Source organism: Jaculus jaculus, chromosome 9 (assembly GCF_020740685.1).
Source record: "Jaculus jaculus isolate mJacJac1 chromosome 9, mJacJac1.mat.Y.cur, whole genome shotgun sequence".
Taxonomy (NCBI): domain Eukaryota; kingdom Metazoa; phylum Chordata; class Mammalia; order Rodentia; family Dipodidae; genus Jaculus; species Jaculus jaculus.
In genome coordinates, this window is record NC_059110.1 from 123160153 (window position 1) to 123178119 (window position 17967).

General features: G+C 45.1%; 1 protein-coding gene across 4 annotated transcripts in view; it reads right to left on the bottom strand.

The window, feature by feature from the left end:
- The window catches only part of Unk (unk zinc finger), a 33298-nt gene extending 15698 nt beyond the window's left edge, over positions 1–17600 (bottom strand). For all 4 annotated transcript variants that reach the window (XM_012948144.2, XM_045159176.1, XM_004655192.2 and 1 more), the window contains exons 1-2: positions 17452–17600; positions 8–217 (exon numbers count right to left, since the gene is read on the bottom strand). In XM_012948144.2, the coding sequence (XP_012803598.1) occupies positions 8–217; positions 17452–17555 (314 nt within the window). In that variant the 5' untranslated portion in view covers positions 17556–17600. The remainder of the gene's footprint in view (positions 1–7; positions 218–17451) is intronic.
- Between the last annotated feature and the right edge of the window lie 367 nt (positions 17601–17967).

The following is a 17967-nucleotide window of genomic DNA, read 5'->3' on the forward strand; positions in this document are numbered from 1 at the left end:
CACTCACTCATCGCCCTCTGGACACAGGCCTGTAGCCTCGTCGTACTTGGTGCAGTAGACGTCAGGACTGTAGTTGAAGGTGCCGTCCCGACGACGGATGGAACGCCGCCGCCGCTGGTTCACAAAGTGCCAGTGGAAACAGGTATAGGGCCGATGCTGTGTGCATTTGTGCTGCACGAAGAGTGGGCACTGCTCTGTGCGGAACTCCTTCAGGTACCTGCAGAGAGAAAATCTGTGTGAGGCAGGCCAGGAGCAGTGAGCAAAGCTCCTTGCTTCTTAGCAAGAAGTTGGCCACCAAATACTGAGGGCCCTGCTCTGGGAGGCAGTTCTTCTGGGACACTACGAGAAGCTCAGGCTAAGAAAGGACCTTGGCTTTTGGATGCACCCCAACAGACAGATCCCAAGTCAGCCTGAAATACAGAAACCACAGGCCACAAGGGCTCTCAGCAGTCAACTGTCTGCAGTGGTGGCCAGTTGTAGTCTTCAGCAGCGGTTTAGCTGAGAGATCCAAAGTCTACCATGTGAAGTCACTCATCACAGGGAGAGGGCTATGAACCAGAGCTAGGGCTGGATTGCAGAAAAGATCCTAATGTGAGAAGGGGCCAAACCCAAGCAAAAAGGTAACAAAAAGGTCACTTTCACCCCACTATAATAAGATTAGAAGGAAAGAAAATGGATGTACCAGGGCCTTCAGCCAGGTGCTACCTTGTGTATTTTTATTTAGTATACTTTTTTTTTTAAATAGGAACATACTTTGTAGCCCACACTGGCCTGGAACTTGTAATCATCCTGCCTCAACCTTTTCTTTTTTCAAAATACTTTATTTGGGCTGGAAAGATGGCTTAGCAGTTAAAGTGCTTGCCTGTAAAACCAAAGGACCCAGGTTCAATTCCCTAGTACCACATAAGCCAGATGCACAAGGTGGCACATGTGTCTGGAATTTGTTTGCAGCAGCTGAATGCCCTGATGCACACAATCCCTCTAATCTGCCCGCCCCTCTGAAATAAAAGTAAATAAATAAGGGCTGGGGAAATGGCTAGCGGTTAAGGCACTTGCCTGCAGAGCCAAAGGACCTTGGTTCAGTTCCCCAGGACCCACATAAACCAGATGCACAAGGTGATGTGGAGTTCATTTGCAGTGGCTGGAGGCCTTGGCACACCCATTATTTCTCTCTCTCTCTGTCTCTCAAAAAATAAATAAATAATATTTTTAAATATATAAATACTTAAAATATTTTATTTATTTATTGAGAGAAAGCAAGGAGAAAATAGGCGGGGGGGGGGGGGTGAAGGATGGCACGGCCGTGCCAGGGCCGCTAGCCACTACAAACAAACTTCAGACACATGCACCACCTTGTGCATATGGTTTTATGTGGGTACTGGGAAAAGCAAACCTGGGTCCTTGGGTTTTGCAGGCATGTGCCTTAAACACTAAGCCATCTCTCCAGCCACTGCCTCAGCCTTTTAATGGCTGGGATTACAGGCATGTCCCACTATGTCAATACTTTTAAACATGAAGGAAAATCCTATAGAGACATGGTAGCAGTGAATTTGAATTATAAGTTATTTATCCAGGTATGCATGTATTTTTCACAATCTACAAACTCTATCCTAATTTTAAAAAGCTAGCAGCCGTGAGCCGGGTATGGTGGCACATGCCTTTAATCCCAGCACTTGGGAAGTAGAGGGAGGTAGGAAGATCACTGTGAGTTCAAGGCCACTCTGAGACAACAAAGTGAATTCCAGGTCAGCTTGGGCTAGAGCAATACCCTACCTCAAAAACCCACATTAAAAAGCTAGCAGACAGCCGGGCATGGTGGTGCACACCTTTAATCCCAGCACTTGGGAGGCAGAGGTAGGAGGATCACTGAGTTCGAGGCCACCCTGAGAATGCAGAGTGAATTCCAGGTCAGCCTGAGCTAGTGAGATCCTACCTTGAAAAACCAAAAAAAAAAAAAAAAAAAAGGCTAGCAGACTATTAGTAGTTCTAGTGCATTCACAGTTTCTAACCAACTAGGACCCAGATATCACACAACTTTATAACAATATCTGCAATAGAAGTTAAAAATAAAATTGCTGGGTTGAAGGGATGGCTTGGAGGTTAAGGCATTTGCCTACAAGGCCAAAGGACCTAAGTTCGATTCCCCAGGACCTGTGTTAGCCAGATGCACAAGGAGATGCATGTGTCTGGAGTTCGACTGCAGTGGCTGGAGGCCCTGGCATGCCCATTCTCTGTCTCTCCCTCTTTCTCTGTCAAATAAATAAATAAATATAAAATAGCAAAAAATAAAATAAAATTGCTATTAGAAAACAAACAGGTCTAAAATTGAAAGTAGATAAATATTTGGGTTAGTTTGATACAGTGCTATAGAAATTTGGCATCCAATCCATCTGAAGTGATCCCAATTTGGAACACTCTCTGACAGGGAAGCCATGTTCAGGGAGTGCTATTCAGGCATATGAAGTAGTGTCCAGTGACCTTCTGATTAGGAACCTATTAGGCAGCCTTTGATCCCACACCTGGCCTGTAGCCAGAGAGTAAGGACAGTGAGATTTCAGGGTGAACACAGTGAAAGTCAGGTCCAGTGCTATAGGAATAAACAAGTCAGCATTGTAAGGTGCAGAACCATTTGCTGCACCTTAAATTATTCTAGCCTCTCCCCCCCCCATTGTTTTTTGTTTTTGATTTTTCAGGTTAGGGTCTCCTCTAGGCCAGGCTGACCTGGAATTCACCATGTAGTCTCAGGCTGGCCTCGAATTCACCATGCTCCTCTTACCTCTGCCTTCTGAGTGCACCACTATGCCTGGCAGAGAGGCAGAGAGAGGGAGAGAGAATGGGTTCACCAGGACCTCCAGCTGTTTCAAATGGACTCCAGACCCATATACTACCTTATGCAACTGGCTTTATATGGGTACTGGGGAATCAAACTCGGGTCCTTAGACTTTGCAGACAAGCGCCTTAACTGCTGAGCCATCTCTCCAGCCTCGAGCCCACTTTTCCAGGTGCTGACTGGAGCAAGTCACCAGCTGTGAGCTGTCCTGGCTGGGGAACTAATGAGAAAAGTGAAGGGACCAATGCTGGCATGTGACAAGACCTACAACCATGTTGCTACTTTCTTCCTTCCGTAGTTGCTTCCTTGTCTTAGGACACCTAGAACTGCTGCTGGGCATGGTGGCTCATGCCTATAATCCTAGCACTTGGGAGGCTGAGGTAGGAGAATCTCTGTGATTCTCCAACCTGGGTTACAGTGAGTTCCAGGTCAGCCTGACCTAGAATGAGACCTGCTTTAAAAAAAAAAAAAATGAAAAGAAGACCCAGGAAGTCTGACAGAGAGAAAGAGCCGGGCGTGGTGGTGCATACCTTTAATCCCAGCACTCAGGAGGCAGAGGTAGGAGGATCACCATGAGTTTGAAGCCACCCTAATAGTGAATTCCAGGTCAGCCTGGACTAAAGTGAAACCTTACCTCTTAAAAAAAAAGGGGGGGGGAATGGAGAAATGACCAGGGCTTGATTCCTCCAGTACCCACAAAAAGCTAGATGCACAAAGTAGCGCATGCATCTGGAATTTGTTTGTAGTAGCTGGAGGCCCTGCCTCACCCATTCTGTCTGTTTCTCTTCTCTCCACTTATGAATAAATAAAAATATTTAGGGTGCAGAAAGAAAACATTAGGGTAGCTTAGTGTTTAAAGTGCTTGCCTGCGAAGCCTAAGGATCCAGGTTCCACAGAATAGAGGATCCAGATGTAAACCCAAGTAGCTATAGCCACCTGATATTCGATAAAAATGCCAAAAATATTCATTGGAGAAAAGACAGCCTCTTCAGCAAATGGTGTTGGGAAAACTGGATATATATCTGCAGAAGGATGAAAATAAGATTCTTCTCTCTCGCCATGCACAAGAATTAAGTCCAAATGGATTAAAGACCTTAATATCAGACCGGAAACTCTGAAAGTGCTAGAGGAAAAAGTAGGGGAAACCCTTCAACATATTGGTCTTGGCAAAGACTTTCTGAATACAACCCCAATTGCTCAGGCAATAAAACCACAGATTAACCACTGGGACCTAATGAAATTACAAAGTTTTTGCACCGCAAAGGACACAGTGAAAAAAGCAAAGAGGCAACCTACAGAATGGGAAAAAATCTTCGCCAGCTATATATCTGATAAAGGATTAATATCTAGGATATACAAAGAACTCAAAAAGTTAAATAATAAGGAATCAAACAAGCCAATCAAAAAATGGGCTATGGAGCTAAATAGAGAGTTCTCAAAGGAAGAAATACGAATAGCATATAAGCATCTAAAAAAAATGTTCTACGTCACTAGTCATCAGGGAAATGCAGATTAAAACTACCTTGAGATTCCATCTCACTCCTGTCAGATTGGCCACCATCATGAAAACAAATGATCATAAATGTTGGCGGGGATGTGGAAAAAAAGGAACCCTTCTGCACTGCTGGTGGGAATGCAATCTGGTCTAGCCATTGTGGAAAACAGTGTGGAGGTTCCTAAAACAGCTAGAGATTGATCTACCATTTGACCCAGCTATAGCACTCCTAGGCATATATCCAAAAGACTCATCACATTTCCTTAGAAGTACGTGCTCAACCATGTTTATTGCTGCTCAATTTATAATAGCTGGGAAATGGAACCAGCCTAGATGTCCCTCAACAGATGAGTGGATAATGAAGATGTGGCACATTTATACAATGGAGTTCTACTCAGCGGTAAAGAAAAATGAAGTTATGAAATTTGCAGAGAAATGGATGGACCTGGAAAGTATTATACTAAGTGAGGTAACCCAGACCCAGAAAGCCAAGCGCCACATGTTCTCTCTCATATGTGGATCCTAGCTACAGATGACTGGGCTTCTGCGTGAGAATGAAAATACTTAGTAGCAGAGGCCAGTAATTTAAAAAGGAGACATAAAGGGTAGAGAAAGGAAGAGGGGAGGATACTTAATAGGTTGATATTGTATATATGTAATTACAATGATTGTAATGGGGAGGTAATCTGATGGAGAATGGAATTTCAAATGGGAAAGTGTGGGGGTGGGGAGGGAGGGAATTACCATGGGATATATTTTATAATCATGGAAAATGTTAATAAAAATTTAAAAAAAAAAATTTAAGGGGGGGGGGAGGAAGGCTATTACCATGGCATATTTTTTATAATCATGGAAAATGTTAATAAAAATTGAGAAAAAAGTGAAAAAATAAAAATAAAGAAAAAAATATTTAAATTAAAAAAAAAAAAAAAGAATCCAGGTTCCATTCCCCAGAAACCAGATGCACAAGGTGGCACGTGTGTGTCAGTCTGTGCTAGAGTGAGACCCTACCTCAAAAAAAATCATTAATTAAAAAAAAAGGAAAGGCCAGGTGTGGCAGCACATGCCTTTAATCCGACATTCAGGAAGGAAGCAGAGATAGAGGATTATCTTGAGTTTGAGGCTATTCTGAGACAACATAGTGAATTCCAGTTCAGACTGGGCTACAGCGAGACCCTGCCTCGAAAAACTGAAAAGAAAAAACAAAACAGGGCTAGAGAAGATGGCTTAGCGGTTAAGGCGTTAGCCTACAAAGCCAAAAGACCCCAGTTCTATTTCCCAGAACCCATGTAAGCCAGATGCACAAGGTGGCACATGCATCTGGATTTCATTTGCAGTGGCTGGAGGCCCTGCCATGCCCGTTCTCTCTATATATACCTCTTTCTCTCTCAAATAAACAAATAAAAATTTTAAAAATTAAAAAACGAAAAAACAAAACCAAGGGCTGGAGAGTTGGCTCATTTGACTGGACAATAACTTTCTCACCATAAGCAATAAACCCAATTCATTTTATAAAGGTACTGAAGAAAATATCCTTGTTCCTTCAAGTGGCTCTACACGTAAAATGTCAAAAGTACAGCAATCAACAGTGAGGCTTCTCAAGCTTGCTGTGCGCACGTACTGTGTAGCTCAAGGCACATTACAGACTCACAACATGAGACAATTTCCTGGTGTGCACATGCAAGGGGCAGCCACTGGGAAGGCTGGGAAGAGAGAAGTCAGGACCTGGTTCCTCACAAGCTTTGCCATGTGAAACCAAGGCTGATGAGCTTGGCAGCAGGCCACATGCTCAAAAGGCCCCCTAGAGTACTAAGGACTTCAAAATGAGCTCATTTTTCTTTAACTTTTAAAAATTTGAGATAAAATTCATACAACATACCCATTCAGCATATTTGTGGCTTTCAGTGATTTATCACAATTTGTAATCATCACCACTGTCTAATCCAGAACATTTCTGTCACACTCAAATCCCATGCCTATTATCCTAAATCCTGATTGCACCCCTATTTTCCCCACAGAAGTCTGCTGCCAGGTGTCTTGAGATGACTGACCGAGGTGACACTACAGTGTCCACTGATGTAGAGATAGGGAAGCCGCATAGTCTAGAGGACACAAAGCTCAGATTTCTGGCATTTTTATAAATTACACTAATATAATTTTCATAAATCATCTAAGAGTAGCAGAGAAACTTACACACAGCATCCCTGTTCACATAACACATTAGTGTGCGCCAAATTCATCTAAGATACTAAAAGAAGGGAAGACAATCCAGTAGTAGGATTAGCCATTACTGTCCACAAGTAAAATTTAATCTATAAAAGATGCATGTGGGGCTGGAGAGATGGCTTAGCAGTTAAGCGCTTGCCTGTGAAGCCTAAGGACCCTGGTTCGAGGCTCGGTTCCCCAGGTCCCACGTTGGCCAGATGCACAAGGGGGCGCATGAGTCTGGAGTTCATTTGCAGTGGCTGGAAGCCCTGGCGCGCCCATTCTCTCTCTCTCCCTCTATCTGTCTTTCTCTCTGTGTCTGTCGCTCTCAAATAAATAAATAAATAATTTAAAAAAAAAAGATGCATGTGGATAGTAGGAAAACCATTAATATCAAACATAGCTGGAGGTCGGGCATAGTGGCACATGCCTTTTATCTCAGCACTTGGGAGGTTGAGGTAGAAGGATCACTGTGAGTTCAAGGCCACCCTGAGAATTCCAGGCCAACCTGAAATAGAGTGAAACCCTACCTTGAAAAACCAAAAAATAAATAAATAAAAAACATAGCTGGATTAAAAGCCAGGGGCTGGAGAGATGATTCAGTGGTTAAGGATGCTTCCTGGCAAAGTCTGATGATCAAGGCTTGATTCCAATGTCCATGTAAAGCCAGATGTGAAGTGGCATATGCATCTGGAGTTCATTTGCAGTGGTAAGAAGCCCTGGCATGCACATTCTCTCTCTCCCACACTTGAAAATAAATAAAAAGATATTTTTAAAATTATAATCCCAACACTGGAGAAGCTGAGGTAGGAGGATCACCATGAGTTCAAGGCCACCCTGAGACTATATAATAAATTCCAGGTCAGCCTGGGCTAGTGTGAGACCCTACCTCGAAATACCAAAGGGGAAAAAAAAAAAACTCGGGTTAGAGGATGGCTCATCAGTTAAGGGACTTGTCTGCAAAGTCTAGTGACCAGAGTTCGATACCTCAGTACCTACGTAAAGCCAGATGTACAAAGTGGTGCATACATCTGGAGTCTGTCTGCATTGTTAGAAGCCCTGACATGCCCATTCTCTCCATCTCTCTCTCTTCTCTTTCTCCTTGCAAGTAAATAAATAAAAACATTTAAAAAACAACAAGCCATGCCGGAAGTGGTGGCACACGCCTTTAATCCCAGCACAAGGTAGGAGTATTGCCATGAGTTCAAGGCCACTCTGAGACTACATAGTGAATTCCAGGTCAGCTGCAGTGAGACCCTACCTGGTAAAACAAAAACAAACAAACAAAGAACAACAAAAACTCTACCTTCAGCATGGGTACTTAACAATAGTAGAGCACATTTGGTGAGCTTGTTTGGAGGCCATAAGGAGTCATTTTGTCCTGCAAGAAAACTGGTTCTATTTGACAAGTAAGAGCTAAAAGGCTGACTGGTAACTCATCCTCTCTGAGGCTACTAAATAGTGATCATAATGCTGGGTGTGGTGGCACACGCCTTTAATCTCAGCACTCGGGAGGCAGAGGAAGGAGGATCACCGTGAGTTCGAGGCCACCCTGAGACTACATAGAGAATTCCAGGTCAGCCTGAGCTAAAGTGAGACCCTACCTCGAAAAACAAAAAACAAAACAAAAAAAAAAAGTGATCCTAGTGACATCAAGATATGCTCTAGGGCTGGGGAGATAGCCCTGGGATCCTATTCTATCTGCCTCTCTCTCTCTCTCTCTTTTTTTTTTTCTCTCTCTCAAATAAATAAAAAACAAGAAAAAATGGGGGGGGGATGTGTTCCAGCAGTGTGCTTACAATTTCACTGCACTTTGCAATGATGACTTAAGTACATGTTTACTTCCTGGATTTTCCAAAACACAATCAGACACAATCAAGTAAAGTTTGACACATTAATGTATGGACTTACAAAATTGCCTTGAGAGCTAGAGAGGGCTTAGCAGTTAAGGTGCGTGCCTGCAAAGCCAAATGACCCAGGTTTGATCACCCAGAACCCACCACTGAAAGGGAGAGTTAGGATATGAGGGGACTCTAATGTCGTTTTTTTTTTTTAATTTTAATTTTTTAATTTTTTATTAATTTATTTGAGAGTGAGAGACACAGAGAGAAAGACAGATAGAGGGAGAGAGAGAGAATGGGCGCGCCAGAGCTTCCAGCCTCTGCAAACGAACTCCAGATGCGTCCGCCCCCTTGTGCATCTGGCTAACGTGGGACCTGGGGAACCGAGCCTCGAACCGGGGTCCTTAGGCTTCACAGGCAAGCGCTTAACCGCTAAGCCATCTCTCCAGCCCTAATTTTAATTTTAATTTCTACTTATTTGAGAGTGACAGAGACAAAAAGAGGCAGAGAAAGAGAGAGAGAGAGAGAGAATGAGAATGGGCAGGGCTTCCAGCCATTGCAAATGAACTCCAGGCACATGCGCCCCCTTGTGCATCTGGCTAACGTGGGTCCTGGGGAATGGAGCCCTGAACCGGGGTCCTTAGACTTCACAGGCAAGCGCTTACCATCTCTCCAGCACCCTGTTGTTTTTTAAATATTCTCTTGTTTCTTCCTTCCTTTTATTTTTTGTTTGTTTTTCCGAGGTAGGATCAGCTCAGGCTGATCTGAAATTCACTATGCATTCTCAAGGTGGCCTCGAATTCACAATGATCCTCCTGCCTCTGCTTCCTAAATACTCTAGAATGATTTTTGCTTTGTTTTGTTTTTCCGAGACAGGGTCTTGCTCTAACTCAGGTTGACCTAGAATTCACTATGTAGTCTCAGGGTGGTGGCCTCAAACTCATGGCAATCCTCCTACCCCAGTCTCCCAAGTGCTGAGATTAAAGGCGTGAGCCACCACACCCAGCTCTCTAGAATGTTTTTATAAAACTCTTCCAATAAGACAGGTGTGGGCTGGACTAATGGCTTAGTGGTTAAGATGCTTGCCTGGAAAGCCCAAGGACACAGGTTCAATTTCCCAATACCCACTTAAGCAAGATATACAAGGTAGAGCATGCATCTGAAGTTTGTTTGCAGTGGCTGGAGGCCCTAGCATGCCCATTCTCTCTCTATCTGCCTCTCTTCTCACTCTCTTAAATAAATAAATAAATAAATAAATAAACAAATAGATAGATAGATAGATAGATAGATAGATAAATTTAATAAGCCAGGCATGGCAGTGCATGCCTTTAATACCATAGCCTGGGAGGCAGAGGTAAGAGTATCACCATGAGTTTGAGGCCAACCTGAGAGGGCTACACAGTGAATTCCAGGTTAGCCTGAGCTAGAGTAAGACCTTGCCTCTTAAATAAGAGGGCTGGACCCTCCCTGAAAATGCATGCAGCTCCAGTCAGATGTCCTCCCCAAGAATTCCATCTTCCCTTGAAGACAGGGAAGCAGGGATGTATACACTTCAGGCCCACATAGGATGCCAAAGTTCTTTCCAGTGAGTCCAAGCACACATGTCATGTGGAACAGGGATTCCCGGCTCTGCATCCCGGAAGGCAGAAGGCAGCCTCCATGCTCCCCACCCTGAGGCTGCCATGGAGCTCCACGGGGAATTCTAACACTGCTCAGTTAGTGTCTCACTGGGTCCTCGTCCCCCAAGAGCCATCCTCTAGCTGATTTGGACCAGCAACAGTAGGCTGTTCTTAACCTTTCCCCTCCCCCAAAAAAAGTTTCAGTGGAGCAAGAAAGAGTAAGGGGTAAAAATGTCAGGGACTGGGGGTGCAGCTTAGTGGTAAACTGTGTTTATCACTCATGACACCCTAGTTTCAATGCCCAACACCACACACACAAAAAAGTTTTTTTGAAGGGTGGTTACATCTGACCAACAAATGGAAATGGTATGTTTTATGCGCAATAAAAGTTTTTAAAAGAAAAAAAAAATAACAAGAGGGCTGGAGAAATGACTTAGCAGTTAAGTTGTTTGCCTATGAAGCCAAATGATCCAGGTTCAACTCCCCAGGACCCATGTAAGCCAGATACCCAAGGTGGCACATGTGTCGAGTTCATTTACAGAGGCTGAAGGCTCTGGTGCGTCCATTTTCTTTCCCTCTTTCTCTATATATCTGTTTGCCTCTTTCTCTCTCAAATAAATTAAATAAATATTTTAAAAGAAAATAATAAAACTCGGGCTGGAGAGATGGCTTAGCAGTTCAGCGCTTGCCTATGAAGCCTAAGGACCGCGGTTCAAGGCTCAGTTCCCCAGGTCCCACATTAGCCAGATGCACAAGGGGGCGCAAGCGTCTGGAGTTCGTTTGCAGAGGCTGGAAGCCCTGGAGCGCCCATTCTCTCTCTCTCCCTCTATCTGTCTTTCTCTCTGTGTCTGTCGCTCTCAAATAAATAAATTTAAATAATAATAATAATAATAATAAAACTCTTCTAATACACAAAACATACTTTTAGCCCCTGTCAACTAAAAAGCAAATTACCCAATAAAAGAATGCCATATGGTTCTTTGAACTGGAAGTGTCTTAATATACATAACTTGTTGGGGAGAGGGCTCAGCAGTTAGAGGGACTTGCTTTTTTCATACATATAAACTGTCACTTTGCTGAGTGCTAATCAAATACTTGGAACTGTCCAGCATGATACTGAGTCAACTGTTTTCTACAAGGACTGCATGCCTCCTCTAGCACAAGTGCCTGCTCTACCACTGTGCTGAAAGGATTAGCTTCCCTGAATGCAAGATTAAGAGATTAGGAGGAAATACCAACAAAATAATTATTGTTCAAACTATACATTGAATAATCCTTTTGGCTTAAGAAAAGGAGGTTTTAGCTGAGCATGTGGCTCATGCCCTTGGTTTTTCAAGGTAGGGTCTCACTCTCTAGGGCAGGCTGACCTGGAATTCACTAGGTAGTCTCAGGCTGGCCTTGAAATCTTGTGTACCACCACACCGGGGAGCTCATGCCTTTAATCCGTGCACTCAGGAAGCTAAGGCAGAGGATTCCCAGATCAAGGCCAGTCTGGGCTAGAGTGAGACCCTACCAGAAAAAAAAAAAAAAAAAAGACAGGACTGGGAAATGACCCAATGGTGAGAGGCACTTGCTTACAAGCTTGTCCATCCAACTTCAAATCCCCAGGACCCAGGTAAAGCCAGAAAGAAAAAGTAATGCCTGTCTCTGGTATTCACTGGCAGCAGCAAGAAACCCCAGCACACCCATACACACAGCTGCAAATAAATGAAGTTTTTTTTAAAAAGAACCAAAATCGGATATTGACAAGTAATACTACTGTTCACTTGATTCATCTGTCAATTCCAAAATGATCAAAAAGCCATTCTAATACAGATTCCATAGTATACACAAGGGCAACACAACATAGAAACAGTGCCATGGTGACCTCCTGTAAACCCAGCATTCCAAAGGTGCCAGACCTGTCCAAGCTACCTAGCAAGACCCTGTTTTAATTAAAAAACACAGGTCAGGGCTGGAAAGATGGCTTAGTAGTTAAGGCGTTTGCCTACAAAGTCAAAGAGCCCAGGTTTGATTCCCCAGGACCCACGTAAGCCAGAAGCACAAGGGGCACATATGTCTGGAGTTCATTTGCGGTGGCTAGAGACCCTGGCATGCCCATTCTCTCTATCTGTCTCTTTTCTATCTCTCTCTGCTTGCAAGACAAAAAAAAAGTCAAAGCTGGGTATGGTGGTGCATGCCTTTAAGCAGGAGGATTGCAGCAAGTTTGTGGCCACTCTCAGACTACACAGTGAAGTACAGGTTAGCCTAGGCTAGAGCAACACAATACCTTGAAAAACTAAAAACAAACAAACAAACAAAAAAAGCAGGTCAAAAGCCAAGTGTGATGATATACACCTTTAATCTCAGCACTCAAGAGGCAGACATAGGAAGAGGTCTGTGAGTTTGAGGCTAGCCTGGAACTACAGCATATATTCCAGGTCAGTCTGGGCTAGAACAAGACCCTACCTCGAAAACAAAACAAAACAAAACAAACAAATTAAAAAAAAAAACAAAAAACCCACAGGTCTAGGGCTGGAGAAATGGCTTAGAGGTTAAAGTGCTTGTCTGCAAAGCCTAAGGACCCAGGTTTGATTCCCAGTATCCACACATAAGTCAGATGCACAAGGAGGCACATGTGTCTGTGGTTTGTGTGCAGTGGCTAGAAGCCCTGTCATGCCCATTCTCTATCTGCCTCTCTCTAATATCTTTTTTTAATTATAAAAAACAAGGTTGGAATGGGTTGTGGTGTCACACGCCTTTAATCCCAGCACTAGGAAGGCAGAGGTAGGAGGACTGCTGTGAGTCCAAGGCCACCCTGAGACTCCATAGTGAATTCCAGGTCAGCATAGGCTAGAGTGAAACCCTACCTCCAAAAGAAAGCAAAGAGAAAGGTAACAGGGTAGGCCAGGGGTGTGATGGTGCATACCTTCAACCTCAACAACACTGCCGTGAGTTCAAGGCCACATTGAGACTACATAGTGAATTCCAGGTTAGCCTGGATTAGAGCAAAACTCTACCTGGAGCCGGGAGTGGTGGCGCATGCCTTTATAATCCCAGCACTCGGGAGACAGAAATAGGAGGATTACCATGACTTCAAGACCACCCTGAGACTACATAGTGAATCCCAGGTCAGCCTGGGCTAGCGTGAGACCCTACCTCAAAAAAAAAAAAAAAAAAAATCCCCCCCCCCAAAAAAAACACAGGTTGGGGTGGGCTGGAGAGATGGCTTAGTAGTTAAGGCACTTGCCTGTGAAGCCAAAGGATCCAGGTTCAATTCCCCAGGCTACAGGCCCTGGTGTATCCATTCTCTCTCTCTCTCTCTCAAATAATTAATTAATTAAAAACATTAGCCAGGCATGGTGGCGCATGCTTTTAATCCCACTACCTGGGAGGTAGGTGGATCGCCAGGAGTTCGAAGCCACCCTGAGACTACACAGTGAATTCCAGGTCAGCCTGGGCTACAGAGCCTACCACAAAAAAAAAAAAAAAAAGTAGAAAGATCTATCCCAGCACTCAGGAAGCAGGGGTAGGAAGATCGCCGTGAGTTCAAGGCCAGCCTGAGACTACATAGTGAATTCCAGGTCAGCCTGTGATAGAGTGAGACCCTTCCTCAAAAAAGAAAGAAAGAGAGGGAAAGAGGGAGGGAGGGGGGACTTAATAGGATGGTATTGTATATATATAAGTAGTATAGATTAATGGGGGTAACCTAAGTGAGGTCAGGGGAAGACACTGAGTAAAGGAAAGGTAGAGGGAGGGCTAATCAAAATCTAAGAGGATAAAAATAAATCATATGGAAACCTACTTTTTTGGATAATGGAACACTCAGAAGCCAAATATTGTTACTAGAAAATTTTCAGTGCCAGGGATAGGATACCTTCCAGTGAGTTGGTGGCCAGGGAGGTCCCTGATGACCCCAAAACATTATAGACCATTCCTGAGGCCCTTGGTTTCCCACCAAGAATAGATGGTAAGACCCTATTGCTGAAGACTCCACATACTTGAGCTGCAAGGTCAGGGAAATCCTACTGGAGCTGAGCTGAAAATCTCCTCCATGTAGACCAGCTAACAGAAAACTGGAAAAAGCTATGCTGTGTGCAGTTCAGTGGGAGAGAGAAAAATCACCAGTGAAGATACTCAGCAGTGGACACTGTAAGCCTTAAATTTGACCAGCCATGCCAAATGACCCAACAGGTACAATAGATGTATGTCTGTTATGGGAAAAACCAACTGCCCTCTGATTTGACTGGAGGTCTGCTCCATGGGAGGAAATACATCCCTGATACTAAAAACCTACAACAGGGATAGTCATGAGCCCTAAAGATGTAACATCTGCTGCTATCTGGCTAAATGTATATACTATGCTCACCAAACTGACCAGTAAACACTTCTCTTAATGTTCATACCCATATATTAATGCTACTCTCACTTTTGGCTAAAGAAGCATCTCTTCAGATGGCAGTGACCTTGGGATGACACAAAAGGCACCATGGTGCTGAGCAGTGACAGGAGTGCTCAGCACTGCAATATCTCTATCACACCTTCCAAGACTCAGAGTTCATTGAGAAAGAAGTGGCAGAAAAATGTTAAGAACCAAAGGAAGGGTAGGACTCCTTACAACGTGCTCCTCCAGACAATGGCCTGGATATCCATGACCTCTACCTACACAACACCATCAAAATAGGAGGAAAAGATGATGACATCAAAATAAAAGAGAGGGGTTGGAGAGATGGCTTAGCAGTTAAGCACTTGCCTGTGAAGCCTAAGGATCCCGGTTCAAGGCTTGATTCCCCAGGACCCACGTTAGCCAGATGCACAAGGGGGTGCATACATCTGGAGTTCCTTTGCAGTGGCTGGAGGTCCTGGCATGCCCTCTTTCTCTCTCTCTCTGCCTCTTTCCCTGTCACTTTCAAATAAATAAATTAATTAAATAAAAATAAAAAGAGACAGAGAGGGGGAGTGGATATGATGGAGAGTGGAGTTTCAAAGGGGAAGGTAGGGATTATCATGGGATATTGTTTACAATTATGGAAGTTGTCAATTAAAAAAAAAAAAAAAGCTGGGCATGGTGGCACATGCCTTTAATTCCAGCACTCAGGAGGCAGATGTAGGAGGATTGCCGTGAATTTGAGGCCACCCTGAGATGACATAATGAATTCCAGATCAGCCTGGGATAGAGTGAAACCCTACCTTGAAACACACACACACACACACACACACACACAGAGAGAGAGAGAGAGAGAGAGAGAGAGAGAGAGAGAGAGAGAGAGGGAGGGAGAGAGAGAGGGAGAGAGGAGATAGAGATAGAGATAGATAGATAGGTTGGGCTGGAGAGATGGTTCAACAGTTAAAGGAGCTTGCTTAAAAGCCTCAGGAAGCTGGGTGTGGCGGCACTCAGGAGTAGGAGGATCACTGTGAGTTCAAGGCCACCCTGAGACTACATAGTCAATTCCAGGTCAGCCTGAGCTAGTGAGACCCTACCTCAGAAATTGGAATTTCATTGGAAAATATAATCCACGTGCCAGAACATAAGGAAGTTCCAGAGCCAAGCCTGATACGTATGTGTAGGCCTGTACTCCCAGCTACTCAACTCAAGAAGCTCAAGGCTTGATACAGGGTGAGTTCAAGGCCAGCTTACTGAAACTTTATCTCAAATGAAAGGTCTGGAGATATATAACCTAATAGTAGAGCACTCCCCTAGCATGCAGGAGGCCCTAGGTTATATTCCCACTACTGCAAAACAATACAAAAAAATTACAGGACTAGAGAGATTGCTTCGAGGTTAAGGCATTTGCCTGTAAAGCCAAAGGACACAGGTTCAATTCCCCAGGACCATGTAAGCCAGGTGCATAAGGTGGCTCATCCATCTGGAATTTGTCTGCAACAGCTGTAAACCCTGGTGCATCCATTTCTTGCTCTCTCTGCCTCTTTCTCTCAAATTAACCCCCGCACTTGGGAGGCAGAGGTAGGAAGATCACCATGAGTTCAAAGCCAGCCTGATACTATGATACTACATAGAGAATTTCAGGTCAGCCTGGCTAGAGCAAGACACTACTTGTGTGATTAGATAAATTAAGTTATATTATTCCAAGGTTAGACAGAAAGATAGTAAAAAGTGGAAATACCAGACAAAAAGTGGCCATATTGGAAAAGTGAACCTGTGTTAACAGTGCAGTCAAGTTTAAATTACTTCAACCAACACAGGAGATTCCCACCAAGAAATCAGCACTCTTGCCCATGTGGTGGGCAGAGGTAGGAGGATCACTGTGAGTTCAAGGCCACCCTGAGACTACATAGCGAATCCTCAAAAAAAAAAAAACAAAGAAATCAGCACTCTTCCAATAACCAGTGTTTCCCAGTCCTGTTTTCTGGTCATCTGAGTGACAAGTCAGGCTCCTCCAGTCTACTTTCAGCTCTCTACTCCAAACATATGCTTCCTGCTTTTGGTTTACTGACCTTAGGGTTGTTCAACCCCTCAGGTCCAAAACCTCCATCATGCACACCTCAGAAGCCCAAGGGAATGAGAGGCACTCCTAGAGTGTCAGGGAAAGGAATACAAACAACATTTTGCTTAACAGGATCAACCACCTCACTGGTCTCTTTCTCCCACACCTAGCACTAGGCGGGGCTTACTGTGCCTTGAGAGGAAATGGTGACACATGCCTTTAACACCAGCACTTGGGAGGCCTTGGTAGGAGGATCACTGTGAGTTCGAGGCCAGCCTAAGAATAGAATGAGTTTCAGGTCAGCCTCGCGTAAAGTGAGACCCTGCCTCGAAAAAATAAAAACACATGCAGGGACACGGGACACATGCAGATTTCCAGGGATTTTTTCCATTTTACTATTCTTTTATCGTACTTTGGGGCTCCCTCTATTGCCATACTTTGGGTACCGTTGCACTCACGCTCCACCGAGGCCCACACTCGGGAGCTGTTGGCTCAGGCTGGACGTAACAGCCTGCAAGCAGGGATTTCCGTCTTTGCATGTGTCTCTAGGTGAATTCAGACAAGGGTGGTCAGGGTGGTCACCCCAAAGCATAGGCAAGGCCTGCGGGTCACAAAAGGCCTCCTGTGCACATGGCGCGACGTCTCCGCACAGGACTTGTCAAAGAAATATGTCATTCATAAGCAAGTCTAGGGTTGGCCCCCTGCACGGTCCTCTAGGTCACGTCGTGGACTTGTTTGACGGGTCAGAGGAACAATCGGGCCTCGAAGGCCTAGCCTAAGAAATGCGCACTTGGCAACCCTAACTCCTGACTTCCCCAGTCTGCAGCTGGGACCGAGCTTCCCGCCCCACAGCCCGACCAGAGGCTGGTGACAGTCGAAGGCAGCTGGGACCGGCCCCAGCAGGTTGGAACCGGTCTGGGCCGGGCCGGAGGAGGAAAGGGGGGGGAAGGCCGCCTCGCGCTCTCCCTGCGCGCGTGACTCACGCTGGCCGCTGACGTCAGGCGTGCGCGCGCGGCGGGGGGGGTGCTCTACGTACGTGTAGTGCTGCGGTTTCTCGGGCTGTGCCTGCAGCACCTGAGCGGTAGCGGCCGGGGGCGCCGAAGAAGCTGCGGAGCCGCCGGGCCCGGGGCCCTTCGACATGGTCCTGTCTTCCTGCCTCTTCGCCGCTCCCCTTTTATTATTCAGTCTGCGCGGTCCGCGCCGAGGACCCAGAGCGCCTGCGCCGCGCCACCAGAACGTGGAGACCCCCCGCACGGCAGCAAGGGTTGCTGGGAGTTGTGGTTCTCCGTTCGTCTGAAATTTTACCGTAGGCACAGAGTTACTGCCGAAGAGCTGGACTACAATACCCAGAGGTCTCTGCAGACGGTGTCCCGGATGCAAGCGACTCGCGACGGCTTCTGGGAATTGCAGTCCATTCGCTGTTACTTCGTAGCGGAGAGTTTTTGGTTGAGTACAGACAGGATCTCAATTTGGAACTGCAGCTTCTGGAGTTTTGGGAGCCCAGAGTTAGGGAGGCCCTTAACGACTCCAAGGAGACAGTTCCAAGTGTAAG